At 42.0% G+C, this 23,972-nt stretch overlaps 1 protein-coding gene across 8 annotated transcripts in view; it reads right to left on the reverse strand.

The window, feature by feature from the left end:
• ASPH (aspartate beta-hydroxylase) overlaps positions 1–23,972 on the reverse strand; it is a 170,907-nt gene that overhangs the window by 12,101 nt on the left and 134,834 nt on the right. For all 8 annotated transcript variants that reach the window (XM_080647084.1, XM_080647083.1, XM_080647081.1 and 5 more), the window contains 6 exons: positions 23,647–23,733; positions 19,780–19,930; positions 17,100–17,236; positions 10,466–10,564; positions 8,141–8,230; positions 3,792–3,929 (listed from right to left, as the gene is read on the reverse strand). In XM_080647084.1, coding sequence (XP_080503210.1) covers positions 3,792–3,929; positions 8,141–8,230; positions 10,466–10,564; positions 17,100–17,236; positions 19,780–19,930; positions 23,647–23,733 — 702 coding nt within the window. The remainder of the gene's footprint in view (positions 1–3,791; positions 3,930–8,140; positions 8,231–10,465; positions 10,565–17,099; positions 17,237–19,779; positions 19,931–23,646; positions 23,734–23,972) is intronic.

Here is a 23,972-nt window from a genome sequence, read left to right on the forward strand (position 1 = left end):
GTTTTCTCTCTCTTGGCTCCCTTGTTTTGCACTTGCCTGTGTTCCCTCCATGGCCATGTGGACCCCCCATACGATGGTCTAATGGACTGCAGCTAGGAACACTAACTAAGCTAGCCTGATGCTGGATTGGACTCTGCTCCGACATGGAATGGAAATCTGGACACTGGCTTTGATTTTAGCCCTGATGAAGGCACGATGGGATGTCTTCCTTGGCGGGACAAAGGAGAATGGGACCTTGGAAACTCAGGGGATTAATTCCACAGAAATCAAGCTTTCTAACAGTATGTCATCCTCCTGGAGGGGCCTCCAGAAATTCTTATTCTAGCAGTACCCCAAGAACACCACTGCCACCGATAACATACATGTATGTGTATGGTTAAGACATCAATCTGTGTGTTTGTGCAGTAAGCCATAGATCATACCTACTTAATCAAAAACTTGGAACTGCAAATGAAGTACCAACCTACAGGTACAGTTTGCAATTGTCCTAAAGTATCAAACACTGTGCTGTGAGTTCCCAGAGAAAGCCACAAATAAAGCCAATTTTTGGCATCTTTCCCCCCCGCCACATTCACAAATACCGAAAACCTACCAATTTCACTTTGAGAAAGAAAACAACCTTTTAGTGTGAAATAATTCAAAGAATAGAGAATATTTTATCCTTTTGCTTTTGCTATAATTGGCATCACATGCAGTCCTAAAACCTTAGCAGTGTCTACTCTTATGAAGGGCTCACATTCTAACACACACAGGCACACCCTCGATGGTGGGTTTTTGTTGTATTTTGTTTTGGTTTTGAGCCTTACCAAAAGCTCAAAGGGGAGTAAAAACAGAGGTCATTATTTGGTAAAGATTAAAGGAACAGGCTTTGCTTCGGTGGGTGAGATGACTTGCCCAAGGTGTCAGAGCTGAGAACAAAACGAACCTGCTTCTAATTGTAGACCTTTAAAGAGTCCTCCTTTAAAAGGGGGTACAACCAGCAGATTCCCCGAGTTCTCTGAACTCCCCTGGTGATATTGTCGTTTTCAGTGACAGTAACATTGGTTTCCAAGAAGCTTAAACTTTGAATTACAAAAATAGGATTAAGCTATTAGCTGATCTTAAGGCACTGCTTCCAGCACGGCCTCATACCTAACACTTTTCCATAAAATCACGGATCCTCTTATTTTACAGCTTAATTCCACTGTAAATCTGACATTTTTACTTCTTTCTCAATCCATTTCATCTCAAAAGCAGTTCAGTGAAAACATTCAAATATTTAATCACACCGCTAGAAATGTTGAACCACTAATGTTATTACTGTATGTCTTCCTTTTTTTCTTTGTCCAGGTGATGCTATTCATACACAATAGATCTCTTAGTAAAAGCTCCAGTCTGAAGGAAAATGACAGCCTTATCTTTCTAATCAATCATTCTTAAGTACTGTGTCACACCGTCGGCAAAATATTACTGGGCCCTCCTCTCACTACAATATAACTACAATATGAGGAAAGGAAAGCTTATCTGTGGTGCGATTTGTTTGTATCTGAGCGGCTGTTCTGAAACACCCAAACACTCAAAGGTTGCCAGGATGTTCCTTTTCCCCAGGGATGAAGGGAGGACAGAGTCAGGTAGCAGGAAAAACAAATACAAAAGGGATGTTTTAAATAATGGTTTCCCGTTGCTCTTGGCTGTTGCGTTTTCTATGTTCTTTCAATGCATGCATGTTTACATCTAAATTCACCTCCAAATAAGGCGGATCAAAGAATAATCTCAGAAAAAGGAATAGCAACTTTCTTAAGGTATGATGGCTTTTTCCCCACTAGAAGAGATTTCTTTTCTCTTTTCTATTTATATCCTAGCAAAGATGTTAATCCATTTTTGTTTCATTTTCTATGTTAAATATCCCCAAGGCACTTAGGGCTCTAATATCTGTGATTTGGACAACCACCTACTAAATTTTAAGGAGCACATACCTAAAAGAAAAAACTCCAGTGGAATATTTTTCTCTAAATGTTTTCCATTGAGTTGCATAGTCTCTCACCTTCCCCGCCGGCCCGTGCCAAATGGCAAAGTACGCAATAAGGGGGAACAATGACATTCAACAAAAGAGGAAAACAAATGATGACTTTTACTAACATTGTCTCATGTCTTCAAGAAAATGGCCCTCTACATCTCCCTGGAACACACAATGAGAATAATTTAAAGGAAAATGTACCATCCATGGCAGTTAACTGTCACAGAAAAACCCGAATGTGGGTGATAATCCTAAAAGGATTTTGGCCAAAGCATGGTGGCTACCAGATTTAGAAAGTTTCCACTTTAAGATGTTAATGCCTGGGTGAGGATCCATGTTCGGATCTGAGAGCACGCGAAGTCAGCGCGGGCACCGAACACTCGGTCACCTTCCAAGCATCCATTGTGCCTCTTCCTCCTTCCTCAAAGAACCGATTTAGTTCAGATATCCACCCTCCTGCAGATAATCCACTGAATGTAGAGGAATATGACCTTTTCACCACTCTAGGGGTTGATCTGTTGTTTTAAGGAAAATCTCATAGCCCCTTGCCAATAATTCATCCAGAGCGGAAATGTGACTTCAGTTGACTCCATCAGACAGAAGGGAAAGACTTTTGCTCCCTGCTGGGAGGAGAGGGACAGTCTTTCTTCTGCTGCAAGCTTCTTACCTCAGCCTGTTGCCAGCTACTTGGTTTCTCAAACTCCCTTACGATTGTGAGTACCTATGCGACATGGTTATGAACAGTAGAACAGGGTCTGCTTGGAGGTTTCTAGAAGGCCATGTAGGGCTGGTGTGGTGCTGAACCATGTTAAGCCCTCAAATCCTTTCCAACTCTCCCCGCCTGCCCCATTCTAGTTGCTGCTGGCAGCCATCCTGAAGAAAGCTGGCTCTAGCACAAACCTGACCGAGGAGGTGGCGCACAGACAGGAAAACCTTCCCCCATTACACAGCCCTGAGGTCTGCCCTACCGCAGGCCTCTTCACAGGAGCCAATCCAGTTCCTCCTGGGGTAAGCCAGGGTCATGCTGCATTTCTGTTACTTGAACTTGAAAGCATCCTAAAAGCTACAGTAGAGAAATAGACTTACAAAGAGACCAAGAGAAAGAGATTTGCTGGGAGAGAACCAGAGCGCTCAGTGTGATATAATCTGAGAGAGGATGGACTTTTACAAAGGAAAGAATCACCGACAATGCTAAAGGTAGTACATGTATCAGGGACGCTATTTTCCCTGTACTGTTTCTGCTTTGGAAATAGAACAGCTTTAAAGCAATCTGCATTCGCTGTCACCACACCATGCTTTTCTGATGTATAAGGATATTCAGAGGCTAACTGATGGCAGCTGACTTTACACTGGATGATGATGATTATTATGGGTCACAATTTGTTTATGATGATTATCAAGTGTGCTTTTACAGTGAAATACAGACTAAACATGGTCAGGTAAGACTTATTCAATATAAGTACATTGAGAGCGCATTGCAACCTTTCTTTCCCCAAGTAGACTGCATTAATCACTAAAGCCTTACAGATACATTTTATTCAAGATGTTCTCGAAAACAAAAACTGGAAAAATGTAAAACATTTATCTAAAGATTGTGCAATAATTTTTACGAGTATGAGGGAGTACTGAAGCCAAAGTGTGTGAGAACTGCTCTTTAAGAAAAATTTCTTTCTTCACCATCTCAGCTAAACCTTTGGCTAATGTCACCGGAAATAAACTCTCTGCCCTGACATTCTTTTCCACGGGAAGCATCCTGATTTTGAGGAGGAAACAGACAGTCTCAGTCAACACTCACCTTCACCAGCTCAGTGTAGCCTGTTTCTTTTGGGGTCCACCAAGGCTGGGCTTTAAGTCCGTTCACATTGTAGAGCGAGCGCTGCCAAACGGATGCAAAATGGCCCCTCTTGTGCCCAAGCTCGTACCACTTATATGCCTGAAAGAACAGAAAAAAAATGAACTGCAAACGAGGCATTTTTATTAATTTTAAAATTAAAGTCACGAATAATCAAGTATTACTTTGCAACATTTAAATAAAGAGCTTGCTAGTCAGGCGTGCCCAATCGGTTACACTGGTGAAAACTGTTAATGTATTGGGTCCCTGGTTATGACCCATTATGATAAGTGAATGTGTGATTTTATTTTCAGTCCGAGGCTGTGTGGTCTTTTAACACAGGATTTGTGCAGCATGTACTTGGGTCTCCCTCAGTGTTCGGTAGCGTCTAGGACTTATTTGTTGAGTAATAAACAATTTTGGACACTAATATAGACTATATAGTCTAGCTTTTATTTCTTAAATTCTGTTTTTGAGTTTCCTTTTAAAAGAATTGCAATTTTGATAATTTCTTCAAAGATATCTGCATTTACTGCATTAGAATTCTAAAATTGAGAGTTCCTCTTTTCACATATATTTTTCTTTCTGTGTCCGCATTTAGGAAGGCCACCCAAGGAAACAGTGTAAATCCTCCATTAAATTAAGTAGACAAGCCAGGCTGGTGTGGCTCAGTGGTTGAGCGTCAACCTATGAACCAGGAGGTCACAATTCGATTCTCAGTCAGGGCACATGCCTTGGTTGTGGGCTCCATCCTCAGTGTGGGGTGTGCAGGAAGCGGCCGATCAATGATTCTCTCTCATCACTGATGTTTCTCTCTCCCTCTCCCTCTCTGAAATCAAAATATATTTTAAAAAATAAAGAGATTTTTAAAAAAATTATGTAGACAAAAAAGGAAATCGTATTCTGAGTTGGCATTAATATAGTGATAGCCCATATTAGATTTTTTAAAAGGGGAATTTTGTTCCCCTTTTTTCCACCTGCCATAAGGATAACATCTGTGGCTTTAGGCTAGCTGTAACATGATATGCCTGGCCTCCAAGAAGACTAGCCTTTTCAGGGACAGCTGGCTGCAGACTGCGCTGCTTCATATGTCTCCTTCAGATGAAGCCCGGCCATATGCTCTCCGGGAGGCCCTCCCCACAGGTTCCCCCAGGGCCAGGCGCACACTCCATTGTCTCAGGGCAGAGGACAATCTAGTGCTCTATCAATAGTAACCCCTCCATTATTGTAAATCTGATCCAATGATTACTTTTAAAGAGTGATTTCAAATACACATTTTAATCAATTATACACTGCCTTTTAATACCAAGCAGATAAAGATGTTCATAAAACTCCAGATATACTTTAAATGTTAACTATAGTGACTTTTATATCTTAAAATTCATACTTCGAAAATCCTTTTGTTAAAAAAATCAAGTGTGATAGCAGTACCACGTCATATTTTCAGAAACTCTTTTCAATTTACTTGCTTTTATGTGTGATCAGCAGTTGATCTTTCCAAGAACTGCCAAGTATCTACAATTTACAAATGGTGAAGCTGAGGTTTAAAAAGGCTACAGCCTTGAACTATAACCCACAGCTCCTGACAATGTGCTGCACAACTACTCCTCAATGATATTTTCAATGAAGGTAAAACCATCTTCAATTACATAGAGGACCCAATGAATTCAGCCAGAGGGAAAACACACACACATCTAAACTACTTTTCAATAAGAATTTGCAAGAAAATCAAGTTAGAATCCTTTGAAAATTTCCTCTTTACTGTTTCCCTTTTATACTTCTTACCAAGAATACTGAAATAGAGTATCTGGGGGCACCTTCTAAATAAATGTGTTTTCTATACTTTAAATTATTGCCAGGTATGGTTACACACACACACACACACACACACACACACACACACACACACACAAAACACAGAAATTACATGTTGAATGATTCCAACTCAGAAAATCCCAGGCCACACCTAGGGAACAGGTTATGTCATACGTGGCCCCGGCCAGAGTTCACTATGGCTGGGGCTTGGTGCACAGTGGGGCCTGGGAGACACACTTGTGGTGCGAACAGTTGGCTGCAACCTGCCTGTCTCGGAGGACCGTGAATGCCATCGCTTGGCAAGAGGACTGATTTTTCTTTTGCACCAGGGGGTGTTTGAGCATACAATGGAAGCTAAGTCTAAAGCAAGAAACAGCAGCAGGTTCTCACAGCCATCACTACATGGAAGGTGACAACAGACAATACGGACTGAGCAAGAGGGAAGGTGACACAGGTGCCAGACACCAGGAAGCTAACTCTCAGATCCTGGCCTGTCTAGACAGGAGGCCTCTTGGAGGAGGGAGGAGCTAGAGCTGATTTAAGTCCAGAACCTGGGAAGTCGGCAATGTCATCAAATGAGAGATGGAACCCAGGAAGGAAAAGGGGTTAGAGGAAGATAAGAGAGTTGTCTTTGTGACATTGTGTGGTGGCATTAAGCAGGCAACAGATGTACAAATCTGGACTTTGAGTGGGAGATGAGAGCTGGGATGGGGACTTGGGAGTTATGGAAATACTGGGAACAGCTGAGTGTGAATTGCTGAGACTGTCATGGTCTGTCTTCCTCCCACTCCTATCCATACGGAACCACTAGGAAAACCTTCCTCAAAAGCAACCTTATATTAGGCTCTGCAGCACTGAGGCTGCGGGTCTGCTTCTCTCTCGGGGCCTGGAGCCGAGCTCCAGGCAGAGAACATGAAGACAGCCGCTTGCTGATGGGCAAACTCAGAGCATGGCAGTCAATTCACCGATTCCATACCTAACATCAAGAATGTACTAACATGGGGCTTTGCCCAGTCAGCGTGGCTCAGTGGTTGAGCGTTGACCTATGAACCAGGAGGTCATGGTTCAATTCCTGGTCAGTGCATGTGCCCGGATTGCAGGCTCCATCCTCAGTATGGGGCGTGCAGGAAGCATCCAATTAATAATTCTCTCTCATCACTTATGTTTCTCTCTCTCCATCTCCCTTTTAAGTTAATCAATAATTTAATTAATCAATCTGAAATTAATCAATAATTTTTTAAAAAGAATATACTAACATGGGGTTTCTACATTCCACTTGCTTTCATTCCACTGTAAGGATGAGTCCTTGTGAACTTTTAAAATTCAAGAACTGTGCTGTTCTGTGCATATTAATAATAAGAAAGTGGATAGAACAACAGTCTCCTAGGTTCAAATCCCAACCCCCTAACAAGTATTCAGCAGTGAATTCTTGGCCCTTGAAGTAAGGGCTGTTTTCATCTAAGATGTGAGAAGAAATCATAGACTTCTTTGATCTATCTGTCTTTGCCCTGGACCCTGAGATGTGCAAAGATAAATTAATCAGTGAGAATAATTACATTTATAGAAATCAAACATGAACATTTATCTGGTGTTAGATATTGCAGCAAAATCTTTCTTATCCCTCTTATTCAAAGGAGGTATCGGGCATCTACATCTAAAAGAACGAAGGAACACAAAGGTGATTGCGAATCAGCAGTTTCTTCTCCCTTATTTCTAATTCAGAGTCTCCCTTCACCCTTCTATCCATCGTCCTAAAGAGAGCCCGGTCCAGAGCATGTAATGGTGCAGCACTTACCTGGAGGTGGGCTTCACCGTCCAGCAACGTCCTGTAAATCATGGTGGACTGATTGGGAGCGTTTTGGAATTTATACATCATGACTAATGATCCAATGCTGTGTTTAAAGAAGCTGACATTGTACCCAGAAAATGTTAACAGCCACAAAGAAAATATGTGACTTGTTTTAGCTACTGCATTTTTTGAGTCAGTACTTGTTACTACCATTCCTACAGGTGTTCATCTTAAACTTGGTATTAAATATTTCACAAGGTAATTTACTCCATTAACCACCAGGTTCAGGGAGCTTAGGAATCAGTTGAATAAAGACTTCATTCTAAAATAACCACTTTTTAAGTTCCCAAATAAAAATAAGCAAACTATTAAAATATTTTTAAAATATTTAAACAATTTCAAAGATATCTATTTCATATTTTAAAAATATTTTTTCAAGGCACTGTCTACCATTTTATACACACACAGAGATATACACATAGGTGCACATACACACACACAGCCCTATTTAGAGACTGCTCTTATGATTATTCACTCAGATACTTTACAGAAGCCAAATCCCAAAAATTCTTTGTAAGAGTTGTTGGGTTGTTTCAAAAAAGCTTAAATCATCACCTTCAAAAATCATGTTAAAAAAGTAACTTTCTTTTAGAAATAATTTACCCCTGCTCTATCCTCTTTTAGAACAAAAACATCATAAACACATTACCTCTTTGTTCCCAACTCTCTGCATGGCATCCCCCAGGTGAAAATAAAATCGCCCATCATCAGTGCCAGGATCCCCAGATTCTATTCCTTCCTGTAGAAAAGACAGTGTTAGCATTTGTGAAAGAATACCACAGTCAATTCATTGATTTACTTAATCTTTATATACCAGTTGAAAATCAAAGAACCAGACAAATTCATCTCAACATTAAAGTTTGGCAATTAGATTACCAGTCAATATTTACAATGCAAAACCAAAAGAAGGTTTAAGAAAAGTTAAAATTTAACAATACATTCATCATTAATTAACAACAGACTAGCCCATTAAAATTAGTACGATGCTTTGTGAATTGTCTCTGTGGATGTGATATTTCAATATCCCAAATAATTTCTTTGGCAGGGTACCTATCACATTTATTTGGTTTTCCAACTCTAAACATTTGTCATCTAGAGGCTTGTTTAAAAATGCCTGAACCAAAATGTTTAGTTACTCATATATGTCTGAAGTGACAGAGGCCCAACTGCAAGTAATATTTTTCCCTCTCCAAACAAATGTGCCCTCCTCACCTTTTAACAAAATACTTTATAAAACATTTGATAGGATTAAAGCTAATTGGAATTTCTGAGAATGTAACTGTTATTAAACAAGTCTTATTATAAAACACTTAACTGATATCTATCCCCATCTCCCCCATAAGGACTGACATTGAGATTTATGAAAAAAAAAAAAAAAAAGAGAAAATATTAAAGCAAGAAAATAAACTTTAAAAAATAAAAAAAGACAAAGATAAAAAAATATTTCAATATCAAGGATTTCCTTTTAAAAATCTGCATCTTTGAGGCTTTGTCACAAGAAGCCCATTTTCCAGGGAAGAAATTTTATTTGCATAACATTGAGAAGTAGCTGCAACAAACAGGAGAGAAGCAGAGTTGTGATCAGGGTTCTGGACTGATAGACACTCCAGTAAATGTCCTCAGTTGTTAATGGAGCACCCTGACCCCCATTTCCCCATCTCTGAAGCAGGGAGAGTCCTGCTAGGCCCTTACTGTGTCAAAGGAAACCTAAGAAAACACCGTAAGTCAGAGAAACATACATGCCCACAGAGTCGTGGCAGGAGATGGGAAAGTCTGCAGAGGCCCAGTGACAGCCAAGACAGATTGTGGGGTGCATGCCCACCTCACTCCCATGCTGGGATGTGAGCCAGATATGACCTTTTATGAGAAACCAGAAGTCTGCATAATTGTATAAAACTAGAGGCCCGGTGCACGAAATTTGTGCACGGGGGGGGGGGGGCCTCAGCCCAGCCTGCACCCTCTCCAATCCGGGACCCCTCGGGGGATGTCTGACTGCCCGTTTAGGCCTGATCCCCACACAGCCTGTTCGGTCGTCCATTTAGTTGCGATGGTCGCTTAGGCTTTTATATATATAGATGTGCAGATTCTCAACACAGGCAAGCAATTAACATTGTTCTTAATAAGAGTTATGTTGGCCAAATATAACGTGCAAGCTATTTGCGATCAGTGGGCTGCTCTTTGGTACCTCTGATTTAAGCCCTGTGAAAGAAAGATCATAAAAGTATAATATACTACTACTTAAAAAAAAAAGTTCACTGACATTCAGTCAGCTACCTGTCCAATATGGTAGCTGCTGGCTCATGTCATTATTTAATTTAAAATTAGTTAAAATTAAAATTTCAGTTCTTCAGTCATACTCGCCACATTTCAGGTGTTCAGTCGCCATGTGTGGCCAGTGGCTACTAGAGTGGAGAACAAATAGAGGACATGTCCACTGTGCAGACAGTTCCACCGGTTGCCCTGAGCTAGACCAAATGTGATGTGAGCCAGTTGACAAAGATTCAACTGGATATGAGAGAAAAAAATGACAGCATATTTTAATCTGAGTATTTTGAGCTACCAGGCTTTTTGGAGTTTGACCTATTCAGTGTGCATTTTTTACCTCACTTTGTATAAGCTGTCCTGAGCCCTATTCAACCTAGTTTCAATCATTTAATTCACTGCCCATATTTTAAAATATTATGTCAGTAACTTTGGTTTATCTTTAAGTTTCAATAAAAACTAATAACCACTTCAGTTTTAGAAATTTCTTCATAAAGTCTTTTCCAGGGAGTCACTGCTCAGACAGTTGGTGTTTCTACATTTGATACTCTCATTCCTGGTGAAGGTCCACACTGGCCTATGAATGTCACGGTCAGAAGATGTACATTTTCACCATGAAAAGACTCAGCAGTGCATGCCAATGGATGTACAATGCATAGATTGACTCAGAACAATCGGAAAATGAACAAAGGGCAAGGGTGGGGACAGCTACCTTCAAATAGGGAATGCTTTCTGCAATCTTGTTCTGGGCCTTCAGGATAAAGCCGTAATGCACTTTAGCGAAGCCATCATTTGGTGCCACTTTCAGAACCTAAACTCAAAGAGAAAAAGAAGCTACTGTGATTGACAACAAATTCTACAAATTCTACAAATTCTAGTGTCAAAACAAATTCTAATTAGCTTTGCTCTACTTGGATCATGACATTACAGCTTAAAACACTACTGTTTGGTTTCATTGCGATATATTAAGCTTAAATGGCTCCATTTCCTCTCAACTCAATGTTTTCACACCCACACATTAGTTCTTGAAAAACGAAGCAATAAATGTGAAAAGGCAACGACTGTTAGTGTTACTTTAACAATGCAAATGAGCAAAACATCTGTCGATTGTTATGACTTCAATATATTTTCAGTAATCAAGAAAAACTACTTTACATTTGCTATCTTAAAGTCAACTCTGAATGATTATACATGTCTTTACATACATGCCTTATACATTACCTTAACAGAAAACTTAGTTTGCATTTGTAATGTATCATGATCCACTGATTCAATGTAAATTTCTTGAAGGTCTAGCCATTTTCTAAAATATATTTTTTTTTATTGATTTCAGAGAGTAAGGAAGAGATAGAAACATCAATGATGACAGAGACTCATTGATCAGCTGCCTCCTGCTTGCCCCCCTCCGCCCCCACTGGGGGTCAAGCCCTCAATCTGGGCATGTACCCTGACCTGGAATTGAACCATGACCTCCTGGTTCATAGGTCAATGCTCAACCGCTGAGCCACACCGGTCAGGCTAAGGTCTAACCATTTTTAAGGACTGAGAAAAAGGGGTGAACAAATCCAATATTCTGTGATAAAACCCAGGTAAATAACATAAATCAAATTACAGTTTATCTTATGCATTTATTATGATTAAAGATTAATTATGCAAAATGCCTCTAAATAAAAATCAGCAGTGAGAAATCAAAACAATAACATTCAACTCAGGGAGCTACTTAAACAAACTAATTTACGGAGCAAAAGTGAAAGCCTTGATCAAAGGTTACCATCTCAGTGTAGCCTATGCCCAACCACCAGATGTAAAACAGACCCCCTCACTAGTCACTTTCTAACTCCTTATCCTGACTTCCCTTTATTTGTAGCGCTTATCTCCATTGACTTATTATTTATTTCCCCCACTAAGAAATAAGCTGAACAGGGATTGTGTCTGCTGCACTCACTCTGATCCCCAGTGCTCAGAACAGTGCCCGGCACATGGCAGGTTGTGGAGAAGTCTGCACTGACTGAGCGGATGGTGCATGCTGCTTTCCTCCCCAACAAGAGCTCTGAAAGCAGGCTCTGTGGCTGCACCTTCCCAGCACCTGTTACCAGGCTGGGAGCTGAGGAAGAGCTCAACAAATGCCCCTGGTATTGAACCGGATGGAGGACGATCATGTTTCCGGTAGCATAACTCTGAAGGGATTATTATACAAAGTACAGCTACACAGATGACATTTCTGCTTGCTCTAGACACACAGCTGTCATCTCCCGTAATTAGCAAAGGTACTCCTTTACTAGATATTGTAGCACACACAGACCTCTTCTAGGCTCCAGACATATACACATAAATGAGATACACTCACTTTATCAGGGAGCTCTCAGTCAAGGCAGGGAGACTGACCCATAAGCAGACAATGGTAGTGCGATGTGCTAAGTGTAACTATAGCGATAGGCATGAGGCATGCAGGGAGTACAGCAGAGGGGCACCTAGCTCACTCTGGGGTGGGTGTGGCTGGACCACATCTGAAAGGTGTTTAGGGATGAATAGGAGTTCACCAGGGAAAGGAGGATAGAGAGGGAAGAAGGCAGATCACAAAAGCTCCTGTTTAGTTGCATGATCGAGATAATCTACCTGGGAGCAGAAAATTAAAATGCTTCTGTTTGCCTGTCTTTGAAATGTAACATTTAGTATTCAACAGGCTCCAGGGCTCTCCTCTCATCTGCATGGCAGAGAGTCCCACGTCCCACTGATACACACACGATCGAGAGGGGAGGCAGGGCGATCAGGCAACCAGAGGCTGCCTCCCTGCTTGCTTCGCTATGATCACCCTCTGTGCTCGCTGCAGTTCACACGCGGGTGCATGGGGGATGTGCAGGCTGTATTATCCAGCTGTAATCAACAAACTCTCAGAAAAGGACAAGTGGCTCTATAAGATCTCTAAGAATCCCAGACTAATGTTAATACTAACAATACAACACAAATTCTCTCTATTTCTCTCCTTACACACACACACAACCAAAAAATGGCATAGCTGACATTTCTAGTCACAGTACAAACTATGCGTGACATTACTAGAAATTTAAAAATCATATAATCATAATAGCATTACACATTGATATTACTGAAATATTTTTTTTCAGGGAGAATGAAAATATTGTTGGCAGTTAAATAAAATTTTAAAAATATCAAAATATTTCATCTTAAAACGTATTTTGGAGTAGCTTTTACAACATCCATCATAAATTAGTACAAACACATACATGAACATGCATTTTGCAGGTATTTGCTTGAATATTTTTTAATTGATTTCAGAGAGGAAGGGAGAGAGAGACAGAAACATCAATCATGAGAGAGAATCATTGATCATCTGCCCCCTGCATGCCCCACACTGGGGATCGAGCCTGCAACCTGGGCATGTGCCCTTGACCAGAATCAAACCTGAGACCCTTCAGTCCACAGGCCGACGCTCTATTGACTGAGCCAAACCGGTGAGGGCTGCTTGAATATTTTATACTGGAATGTTATACAAGACCACTGCTTGGGTAATGGAAACCACAAGAGTTAAGCCGAGGATGGCTGGTCAGATCTGTGACTGGTGTGAATGAAAGCAGAGGAGTCAGGCCTGGACAGGGTAAATCTGTTTAAAATGGAGGGGATTTGAAAGATATTCAGAAAGTAAAGAGGAATTAGTGATTGAGTACCGGATTGTAGACCCTATGAGGACATACTGTGCTTGTACCATTAGCTACCATTTCCCAGGCTACTGTGGCGGCTTACATAAAGATGAATTGATTAAGCAAAGCGATACCTGAGTAGGAAGAATTTAGGGGGTTACTGGGGTGACATGGAGGGAGGAGGGAGACACAGGAGCACCTCCAAGAGCTGCAGGTGTGAACAACCTAAATCTAACCATTTTAAAGTTGGTCTTTGTTGAAACTAAATGCAACAAAAACCCAGAAAAGGAAAAAGTATAAATTTACTCAAAGATAAAAATCAACATGAAAAAATAGACAATTACACTATCACTTTTCTGGAAATGATCTTTGACTGAGCCATAACGTATCAGGATAAACTGTGGTTAAGGAAAGAGAATCCATTAGACACAGCTTATTAACTCTGAAGTGAAAAAAGAAATAAAAGGCAAACCGCACATGTATTTTCAGTCTATTAATATGTCTTTAAAAAGGAACCCACTCAATTGTATTAGACAACTATAGTTTAGACTTTCTGCATCCTGTTGTGCTCATTCAGATGGGATTATGATTTCAAATGTATAAACAACAGCAGGGGGATTTTATTTTTTCAGATGAAGTAAAATGTTTCAGTATCTGAGATTTAATATCAAGTAAAAAAAAAAGTGAATGTATTCAAGGAAGATTTTGAAAAGGTAAGGAAGGGCAAATCCGTAGTGTGTGAGAGAAACTGGTATGTTTTCAGATCCTGACTTAACTTCACATGTGCTTAGAACTCAGCCAATACTTAGTCATGATTTTAGGAAGGAAGGAAGGATGGAAGAAAGGACGGAAGGAAGGACGGAAGGAAGGACGGAAGGAAGGACGGAAGGAAGGACGGAAGGAAGGACGGAAGGAAGGACGGAGGGAGGGAGGGAGGGAGGAAGGGAGGAAGGAAGGGAGGGAGGAAGGGAGGGAGGGAGGGAGGGAGGGAGGGATGAATTCTATAATTCCATCTTATATAATGGCCGCTGGCAGTGGGAGAACAATGGGCATATTGGATATAGTTTGACAATTCTTACATTCATACAATTCTGAATCTTTGAGATGCAGCATGCATCTCCTAACCAACCAGGGCACTCAGTGTCATGTTGAGGCCATTCGCAAATACAATGCCCCACATGGACGGACATGTTTTATGATCTGGACCAGGTATGTTAGTGGATGCAGGATCAATCCACTTAGCGTAGATGCTCAAGATGCTATAAAAAGCAAAGGTCTTATTTATGCCCTCTCAGATAGAAGAAAAATTATAAGGGTGAAAAGACAACAGCTCTGAAATTCAATGATTTTCAATGAAGCATTGACAGCAGCAATAAAAGGAAGAAAGCACCACTTTATGAGTGAACCAGTCCCCAGACTGGGGCTGAACTCACTACACTGCACTTGCCAGCATTTTAAAAACAGAAGAAATCCTACCGACTATCCCTGAAGAGTAGCGTTTTGATGTAAAAAGCACCAGCTGGAAACCCACAGACAGATGTGTTCACCTCTCTTACTGAGACATTAACTTTCCCCAGCTTCAGAGCTCATTTGGTATCCTGTTTACTCCATACCAAGTGAACTCCCTGATTGCTTGAAGGAGTCACAGTTTTCCAGATTTTATAGTTACTTGTGACCTAGAGGTTATTTATGAAAACGTCCATTGCAAGGTAGAAATCCTTTTAAAGGCATCGTTGCTAGAGGAACAGAGTCAGTGCCCTCTGAGAGGTGAGTCATTTACTCCACATGCCTGCCAGAAGCCAATTCCAGTATGTCAGCAGAGCTGAATCATCTGGAGGTGGCTGACAGCATTTCTCCAAACCTGAAAAGGATGCATAAAAATGATTGCTTCCTGCCAGACAGCTGAGGGCATCTTAATCTACATGTTATTGCCTCCTACTGGCCAAACACCTGAACAGCCAAAGGCAGTTTCTCCCAAACCTGATAATCTGACAATGGATTTGTGTACTAAACCCTGGCCTTTGAAGTGTATATTTACCTCGCCTTAGGACAATTTGTGTTAATAAAAAGCAAGGGGTCCTGAGACAAGGAGAACTTGGTTTCTTTAGCCAAGCTCTTCTGGCCCCCAAATGCCTTTCAAAATTATGTTTCGTCTCTGGACTCTTTATTAATTTATACACAGCACCTTCTCCAGATTTCTGAACCCTTCTAGATGCTGGATCAAGACCACCAGCATTACATGCCCAAGAAACTCATGCTCTGTAGCCTCTCTCTAGACCAGACTTCTAGTGAAAAAAGGGAAAAGAGTGTGTTTTCATGTTCCCGAAACACTTGAGTTTCTCTTCCAGCATAGAGCACACTTTTAGAAAGGCTGTTTGTGGACCAATAAAGGTGAAGTTTGAAAGTACCACAATTATAGGTTGAAGGTTTTGATGTACCAAGTGTCAACTAAACTCTAAAATCTTCTGATCAAGGGGAAAAAGACTATGTGAAAACAATACTAAGAAGATGTCAACTATCATAATAGATGCCATTTAACTTTATATATATAAAACCCTAATAAGCAAATAGACCAAACTGCGGAACAACCAAACAACCAGTCACTATGACGTGCGCTGACCACCAGGGGGTGTGCGTGGAACATGGTGGGCATCAGCAGCAGGCAGCAGAGCGCAGAACATGGTGGGCATTGGCCATGGCAGGATGGTGGGGCAGGTGAGCAGGGGTGCCAGACCAAGGCAAGGTGCCAGTTGCTATCATTGGGGCAAGCCTCTGGTGGTTACTAAAAATTCTTTGCTCCCATGCACCACGGTCCCGCTGGGCACTCACACCTGCTACCAGCGCCAGCCCCGCTCACAACTGCTGCCGGCGCCTGGTGCCGGCCCCGATTGTTCTGTGCCCCTGTGCACCATAGTCCCACCAGGCGCTTGCACCTGCTGTCGGTGCCGGCCCCACACGCACCCGCTGCCAGAGCCACTGCTCACAACCACTGCCGGTGCTGGTCCCGATCACTCAGTGCCGTCAGTGGGTGCAAGTGGCAGCTGCCAGCCCCGATCGCTCCTCAGGGCTTCTCCACCTCCCCTGCTCCTGAGGGATGATCAGGGCCAGCAGCCACCTTTTGTACCCACTGCCAGCGCCAGCCCCACTTGCACCTGCAGCCAGCGCCGCCCCTCACACCTGCTGCCGGTGCCTGGTGCTGGCCCTGATCGCTCGGCACTGTCAGCGGGTGCAATGCTGCTGCCCGATTGTCCCTGAGGGCTTCTCCACCTCCCCCTGCTCCTGAGGGGTGATCGGGGCAGCAGCCTCCGCTTGCACCCACGGACAGCGCCGGCCCCACTTGCACCTGCTGCTGGTGCTGGCCCCAATCTCTCTGTGCCGGCAGCAGGTGCGAGCGGGGCCTGTGCCATCAGTGCATGGGAGCAGTGGCGGTGGGAGCGGGGCTGCCAGCAGACAGGGTATCGGGGGCCACAATGGGGGCACGGAGGATGGGCCGAGACCTGCCCCTGTGCCCACCGCAGCCTCGCGGCCCACAGTTCCTTTCAAGGTGCATGAATTCATGCACTGGGCCCCTAGTTTAAAATAAAGAGAATGAGAGATTGGGTGTATTAAATGTAATTTACCAATAACGTTAGAACATCATGTTCAAAATAATTTGATGTAGTTAACAGAAGACTGCTGCTTGCTCACCTTTTCATAAACCTTCTTGGCATTCTCATTATCTCCCATCAGCAGGTAACCCACTCCGAGGTCATTCTTTAAGGATGTGTCATCAGGAAATAGTTGAACTAATTTCTGAAGTGTAACAAGAGAACCTCTCATGTGACCTGATTTGGCAGAAAGAGAAAAAAATCCAATAGAAATAAAAACAGATTATGTACACTTTTCTAGTGAGACTAAAATCAAGAAAGACTATTCACTGGAGTCGGAAGACCAGCTTAAATCCCACTCATATATGGATGGCTAAGTACCTATTAGGATTTCATCATGCAGTTGCACCAGTATCTCCTACAGAAACTAAATATAATACTGATTATAAACACTAAAGACATCCCTGTGTGCCCACCACCCAAATTCAAATCTTCTCCTGTCACCATATATCATAACATAGAAACCCTCACCTGAAACCTATATCATATTAACCAATGTTCCCCCAATAAATTTAATAAAAAAGGAAAAACATAAAGACCTTCCTATTTTCTAAATTCATTAACATTTGCTTTTTTATATCAAATTCAGTTTTAAGAAAGTTTCCATTACCAATTCCTTGTAAAATAAGTTTTACTGAGATTTTTTTTTTGTTTATTATGATTAACTTTCAAATTATGAATAGAGAACAAATTAAAAATCTAACTGATTTCGGGGTCTAGCATCCTGTGTGGAGCTTGAAGAGGCCCGGAGGAACCCTGCTGACATTGTTTCCAATGACGAGTGTCTTCATCTCCAGGTGAGGACCTATTCACTCAGCAAAGGAGACATCATCCAGTGTTATGGGACCCTCTGCTGGATGACAGGGTGCTACGCATGCGTGAGTCATGGAAACCCTAGCTTCAATTCATTTTTAAGGCTATCTGATGGCAATTTAAAATTTCTGGGGCCAACTGGCACTACTTCTTGCTGAAGTTGGGAAGACGCACTGAGTATGAGAAAATGTGCAAAATAAGACTAGTCTACATGACACACTTAATGACCTAAAGGGCTCAGTTGCTCACAAACTGAATATTAGCCACGAGCATTTAGGAGCATCAATAGCTAATGCCCCAGTAAGCAGATAAAATATTGGGCACAAAACATCACCCATCTGTCCGAGGCTGGCTCCCCATTGCTGGCCAAGCTGGGGTGGGTTTGCTCAGCTATTCATTCCTTCACTGACAAGTCTGACTCAGTATCCCTTCTGTCCCCCAAAAGCCCAGACTAATGTCACACGTTTCTTCTGCTTCTGAACTTTCCCTATTAATCACTATAAAGCCCAAGGTGAAAATCCCCCCTGCTGCCACCCTCCCCCGATCCCTTCCACTCTGTGTCATGGCACCCTATTCCACTGGGGGTGAACTTCGCCCTGCGTCCCCTTCACTGACATCTTCTTCCCTCCTCACAGAGCCTCCTTCTCACTCAGAGGAAGAGACTAAGAAAGACTGGTGTGGAAGAGGGCTAGCTTTATTCCTAGGCCCTCTCGCCCCAAGGGCTGGGACTAGAATAAGGCAGGTGAGACACCAAAGTTCAAGAGGGTGCCCAAAATTCAGTAATCCAGAGGAGTAATTTTTATGTATTTCTTTTAAAATATCAAAATTAATGTAAAAATCTATGATGAACAAAACATCAAAAATTTAAGGGCCAAATCAGTAACCAGTGCCATACTGGAGTCTGAGGCAAGAGGACAGCTCAGTCACATTGACTTGGCACCCAACACGAGTGCCTCCCCCTGAGTCCCAGCCTTGCCTCCTCCACCTGTATGTGTGCCATACTCTTTGCTTCCCCTGAACGGATCGTTAGAATATAAGTTTAATTGACCAGTCCTTCTGTTTTTAATCATCCCCTGGGTCACCTTCTATCAGAGATTTCTGTCATCTACCAAAAGGACATACGACCTTTAATTCCACCCCTCAGACAGCTGATAAAAGGGTCATTTTGTCTTGAATATTACTTACATGAGCCTCCCCTAGTGGCCTCGATAATTCGTTCATGTAAGTGGCCCAGCCAGCCTAGCACCCACCTTAGCATGGGCTGAGGTGCTTCCTTCCTGGTTTACATGTCAGGAGGGAGAGGACCACAGCCTGACAATAATGAAGGGAGGTTACAGCCGGTCTCACTGCCTCTGCTCTGGGAGCCTGGGTCACGCAGAGAATATGCTTTATGCTGCTCTTTTCAAAGCACTTCATGATTTAAAAAATTTTTTTTCTAACGTTTTCCTTGCTATAGAGTCAAACCTTACAAGGAAAATTTTAGAGTGCCTAAAACTCAATATTCCTCTATAAAAATGGTCCACTGATCATTTGAACCTTCATGAATCAGGCTGTTGGAGTTTAAGAGAAAAGAGATGTGGCGTGACAGGAAGAATTTTTTATTCTAGACCTATTCTCTTATTAGCGATAACTCCTTAGGCGAATTATTCAGCCTCTTAGCCTCCGTTTGACCTCCGTTTTAAAATGGGTGGGGTGGGGTGAGGAGGGAGGGGTGGTAAAAATAGCATCGGCATCTTTGTAACGATCAAGGTTGGGATTTCTATTTCAGTCTAAGAAACAGTCGGGTAAATGATCTGAAATTAGTTCTGGGACTCAGGTTTCCTTCCATGTAACCAGATTCTTCTCTAAGAGCACACAGACTCTGCAAGGCCTGTGTGACTGAATTAACTTCTCTTCTTCCATCTTACCCAGAAATTGTTGTCTGTCTGACCGCCGCTTCAAACTCAGCTTCACCAGGTCGGCGGGGACCTCGGGCAGGCTGGCCACCTCTTGGTAGGTCTCAATGGCCCTGCGCAGCACCTCATTGCTCCTCCTCTTCTCAGCCAAATCGTCTTCACACTAAAGGAAGTCCCACACTGAATAAATGTCTCATGACAAGGAATACTTATAATCACCCAAGATATTCATGAAAAGTGAACTTTTGTATCTGCTTTAAAAATAATTCAAGACAGGTTCAAGTTTTCTCTTTATCAAGAAATAAAAAAATAAACAAAGGAAAACAATATAACATGTTATTTTAATAATATGAAGAAAAGTTAGCTACTAAGCTACAGGCCAGAAAGAATATAAAAACAACAACAACGAGACTAATATATACTAGGATTGATGGTGATTTATATCACGTTATATACTAACATTATACAGACAGGTCTCCAGTCCACTATTCCTGGTCTTCCATCAGTTCATTCATTCATTCCACAACTATTTTCTGGGAGTCAGGCACTGTTCCACGCACAGAGAACTGAACACTGGTTCCAGGACATTTACATTGTAAAGCCTTTTAGTGACTCAACCCATCTAACTTTCCTAGGAGATGTGTCATTTTCTGCCTCAGAGACATTAATGGTTCGTGTAAGAGAATAATGTGAATTGAGTTTATAACCTAAGATTTGGTATCTGATGTTCAGAGAAGTTAGTCAAAATTTATTTTCACAGTGACCCAAAGAATGGGATTGCTATTTCAGAAATGATTCATACTATAATTTGTATTTAACTTAATGTTGCCAAGCTTTTAAAATTTGTTGGGATGTGCTAAAGCAGTGGTCGGCAAACTGCGGCTCTGTTGACTAATGAGTTTGCTGACCACTGTGCTAAAGTAAATATATAATCTGCTAATAAGAATGAAAAAGTCATCATTTATTCAGGCCTGAGTGGCTCAGTTGGTTAAGCATCTTCTTGTGCACCAAAAGGTTGCCAGGCAACAGATTGATGTTTCTCTCTCACAAGGATGTTTCTCCCTGTCCCTCTCCCTCCCGCTCCCGTTCCCGTTCCCCCTTCCCCTGTCTCTATCTCTCTCTCTCCCTCCCCATCCTCCTTCCTTACCTTGACCATGTCCCTGGGTAAGAACTAAAAAAAATATATCTTCTGTTGAACTTTTGTTTTTAAGATTCCTACGCATTTAAAATTTCCTTTAAATTATTCTATTAAAATGTAATTTAACATGCCTAAATTTTACATTACGTCACAATACATAAAATCAGTAACACCTTATAGCATAATAGCTTAGAGATAAAAAAAAATATTTGCCTGAGGCCTAAATCTCAAGTTCCTACGGTTACATGTGGATGCAAACATAGCAATTACCACGTGTAAAAATTCGTGCATTTGGTATCCATAATTAATACTGCATATAAAGAAACATTCTAAAGCACAAAGCATTTCTGCCATAATTTAATTAGCATTTGCACCAATCATCTTCTCCCTAGTTAATATGCTTTCCTCAACCAAATGACTAGCAATACCAGTGACAAAGCACAACACTTATTTCAATGGGCATGAGCTTCTGGAAACACATTTTCTCTGGTTGAGTGGCAATTTGGCAGGATTACTGACCAAATTCATTTACAAAAATGATACAGTTGCTATCTGCTAAACCTGGTAGAAACGTGGACAAGAGGAATTTATTTGCATTAATTTCTGATAACCTTAATTCATTAAACTTTGATACATTTTCAATGGTAAGAAGAATTTGAGCATCTGGATCTTGAGTGGTCGCCACCTTTAGTTCAGAGCAAAACATACTTGTTTTGTCTATAAATGTGTGAATTCCTGTGTGAGTGTCACACATCAGTCACTGCCCTGCCTCCCTCCGGCGGGGTGCTGCTAGCTCCTCTGTGTCTGGAGTATTTTGGTAGCTCTGCACCTGCTGTTTCCCAGCAGGGCTGAGAATCAATCTCCAGCTACCAGGCAGGGTCTTCACTGCCTGATACGTGTATGTCAGCCCTGGCTATCACCCCGAGTTCCAGACTCCATGAATCTAGGGTTCTCTTTGACCTGCCCACTTGACTGTCTAACAGGCATCACAAACTTAACAGGACCAAAATCAAATTTTTGATTTTGTACCTCCCCAAGCCTGCCCCTCTACCAATCTTCCTCTATCCTCTCCTCCGTTGGCCAAACCAGAAACCCAGACTCATCCTGGAATCCCCTCTTTCTGTGACCTTACAGCTAAACCCATCAAGTCCTTCCAGCTCTGCCCTCAGCCCAGCTCCCCATCTCCACAGCCATGACCACAGTCTGAGCTACGGCATCTCCAGTGCACCTGCAATAGTCTCCTATTCTTGCTTCTGTTTTTGCCCTCATCATCCATTCTCCACCCAGCAACCACAACAAAGTTTATGAAAAAGGAAAATAGAGTCACATCCATGCAAAAGCCCTCCAATAAACCCTCCTGTGGCTTCCCAGTGCATAGAAGATGCAACCTGAGAGGCCCTGGCCTCACCTGTCCTACTTCCCTGACCCTCCACGGCCCTCCGTTTTGTCCTGGAGCGTATGTCTCCCTGCACCACAGCCTTTGCCCTGCTGCTCCCTCGGCCCCGTCAGCTCCTTCCACAGCCTTGTCTCCTCTCAGCCACTTGTCCCTCCCTAGTGAGGCCTTTTCTGGTCACCTGATCTGAAGTGCTGCCTGCCCCATCACATGACCTGCAGCCCCCAAATCTTAACAGATGCGCTCTTTATCCTATTCACTTCTTTTCTTATGGCATGTATTATTATGTCAGAGGATCTAATATTTATTTTTAACACTTTGTAATATTCTCCGAATATACATTTATTTATAAAGACCTTCAGGGCTTTGCTCAAATGTCACCTTTTCGGGAGAGCCTTCCCTACCCCCTGTCCCGTATTTCATCTCCTCGCATGTCGTGCTGTTCTCTGCTTTATGCTGTTTCTCCTTAGCACTCACCACTAGCAGGCGTATACATTTACACACTTGTCTCATGCACTGTCTCTGCCGTTACAACAAACATCCATGTTTTGTTGACAGCTGCATCTTGCAGTGCCTGAACAGGGCCTGGCATATCGTGGGTTTTCACTAAATAATTTGAGTAACTTTTAGAATGTCTTCCACTGGAATATAAGACCCACCAGGACAGAGACCTCTGGAGAGCTTGTGACAATCGCAGGGCCCAACAGGGCGTGGCCCCGCGGGGTTATGCAGCTACAGGTGAAGGTGGGAAAGCTGCATGGAATGAGGAACTGGACGATGGAGAAAGTCAGATAGAAATGGAGACGGTGGGAGCGGGAGACAGCGGGGAGGGAGCTGGAGAGAAAGAAGCCACTGGAAGAAACTATAGAGAACATAAGTATATTCCTTTTTATAGTTTGAAAGTCTTTCCTAAGCACACTTGCAACCTCTCATTATATAACTGAGGTTCTTAAAAGCTCTCAGGAGCCTAATGTGAAAATTATATGGTGGGTCTAAATGGGATGGAATGGAAGGGTGATGGGAAATCAATGACCAAAGTGTTATTCTTCATTTTCATTTCAAAACCACAGAGATGCCATATTTGGGGGGAGGAGGGGGGGTTGAAGGAAGCAGGGGTGAAGGAAGTGGGGGGAAGAAATGTTTCTAAATTCAGCTTTACACAGCAGCAATAATTAATTATCTTATTTAAAACAGTATTTCTTGCTTGAGTTTGTGCATATGAGAAATTGATTCTGTATAAAAGTTAGAAGGGAAAAAGAAAATGCAAATAGTGGACAATCAGAAATCCAATTATACGGAACACAAGGACATCACCCACAATTATCTAAGTTGAAGGGTTCTAGAATACCTGTGCTTTCCCATATCTCGCCCGTGGACTCTGGGGGTATTTACGAATTAGTTCTTCAAATGCAGTCACTGCTTCCTCAATTTTTCCCTGTTAGGAAGAGATCATTACATAAATACAATAAATTCAAATGCATAATGCCATTCAATACAGTTATTAAATATTCACCAAGTAATTCTGTCAACATTTCCTGGACTCCATTCTGAGTTTAAGTCATTTTTATCTAATATTTAAAAAAAATTAACTGTATTCTGGAAACATAAAACTAGAAATGCACATAAATATACTTTATCTCTCAAAAGACAGAAAGAAACATGACAAATGTAATA

This window comes from Plecotus auritus (assembly GCF_963455305.1).
Source record: "Plecotus auritus genome assembly, chromosome: 11".
Classification (NCBI taxonomy): domain Eukaryota; kingdom Metazoa; phylum Chordata; class Mammalia; order Chiroptera; family Vespertilionidae; genus Plecotus; species Plecotus auritus.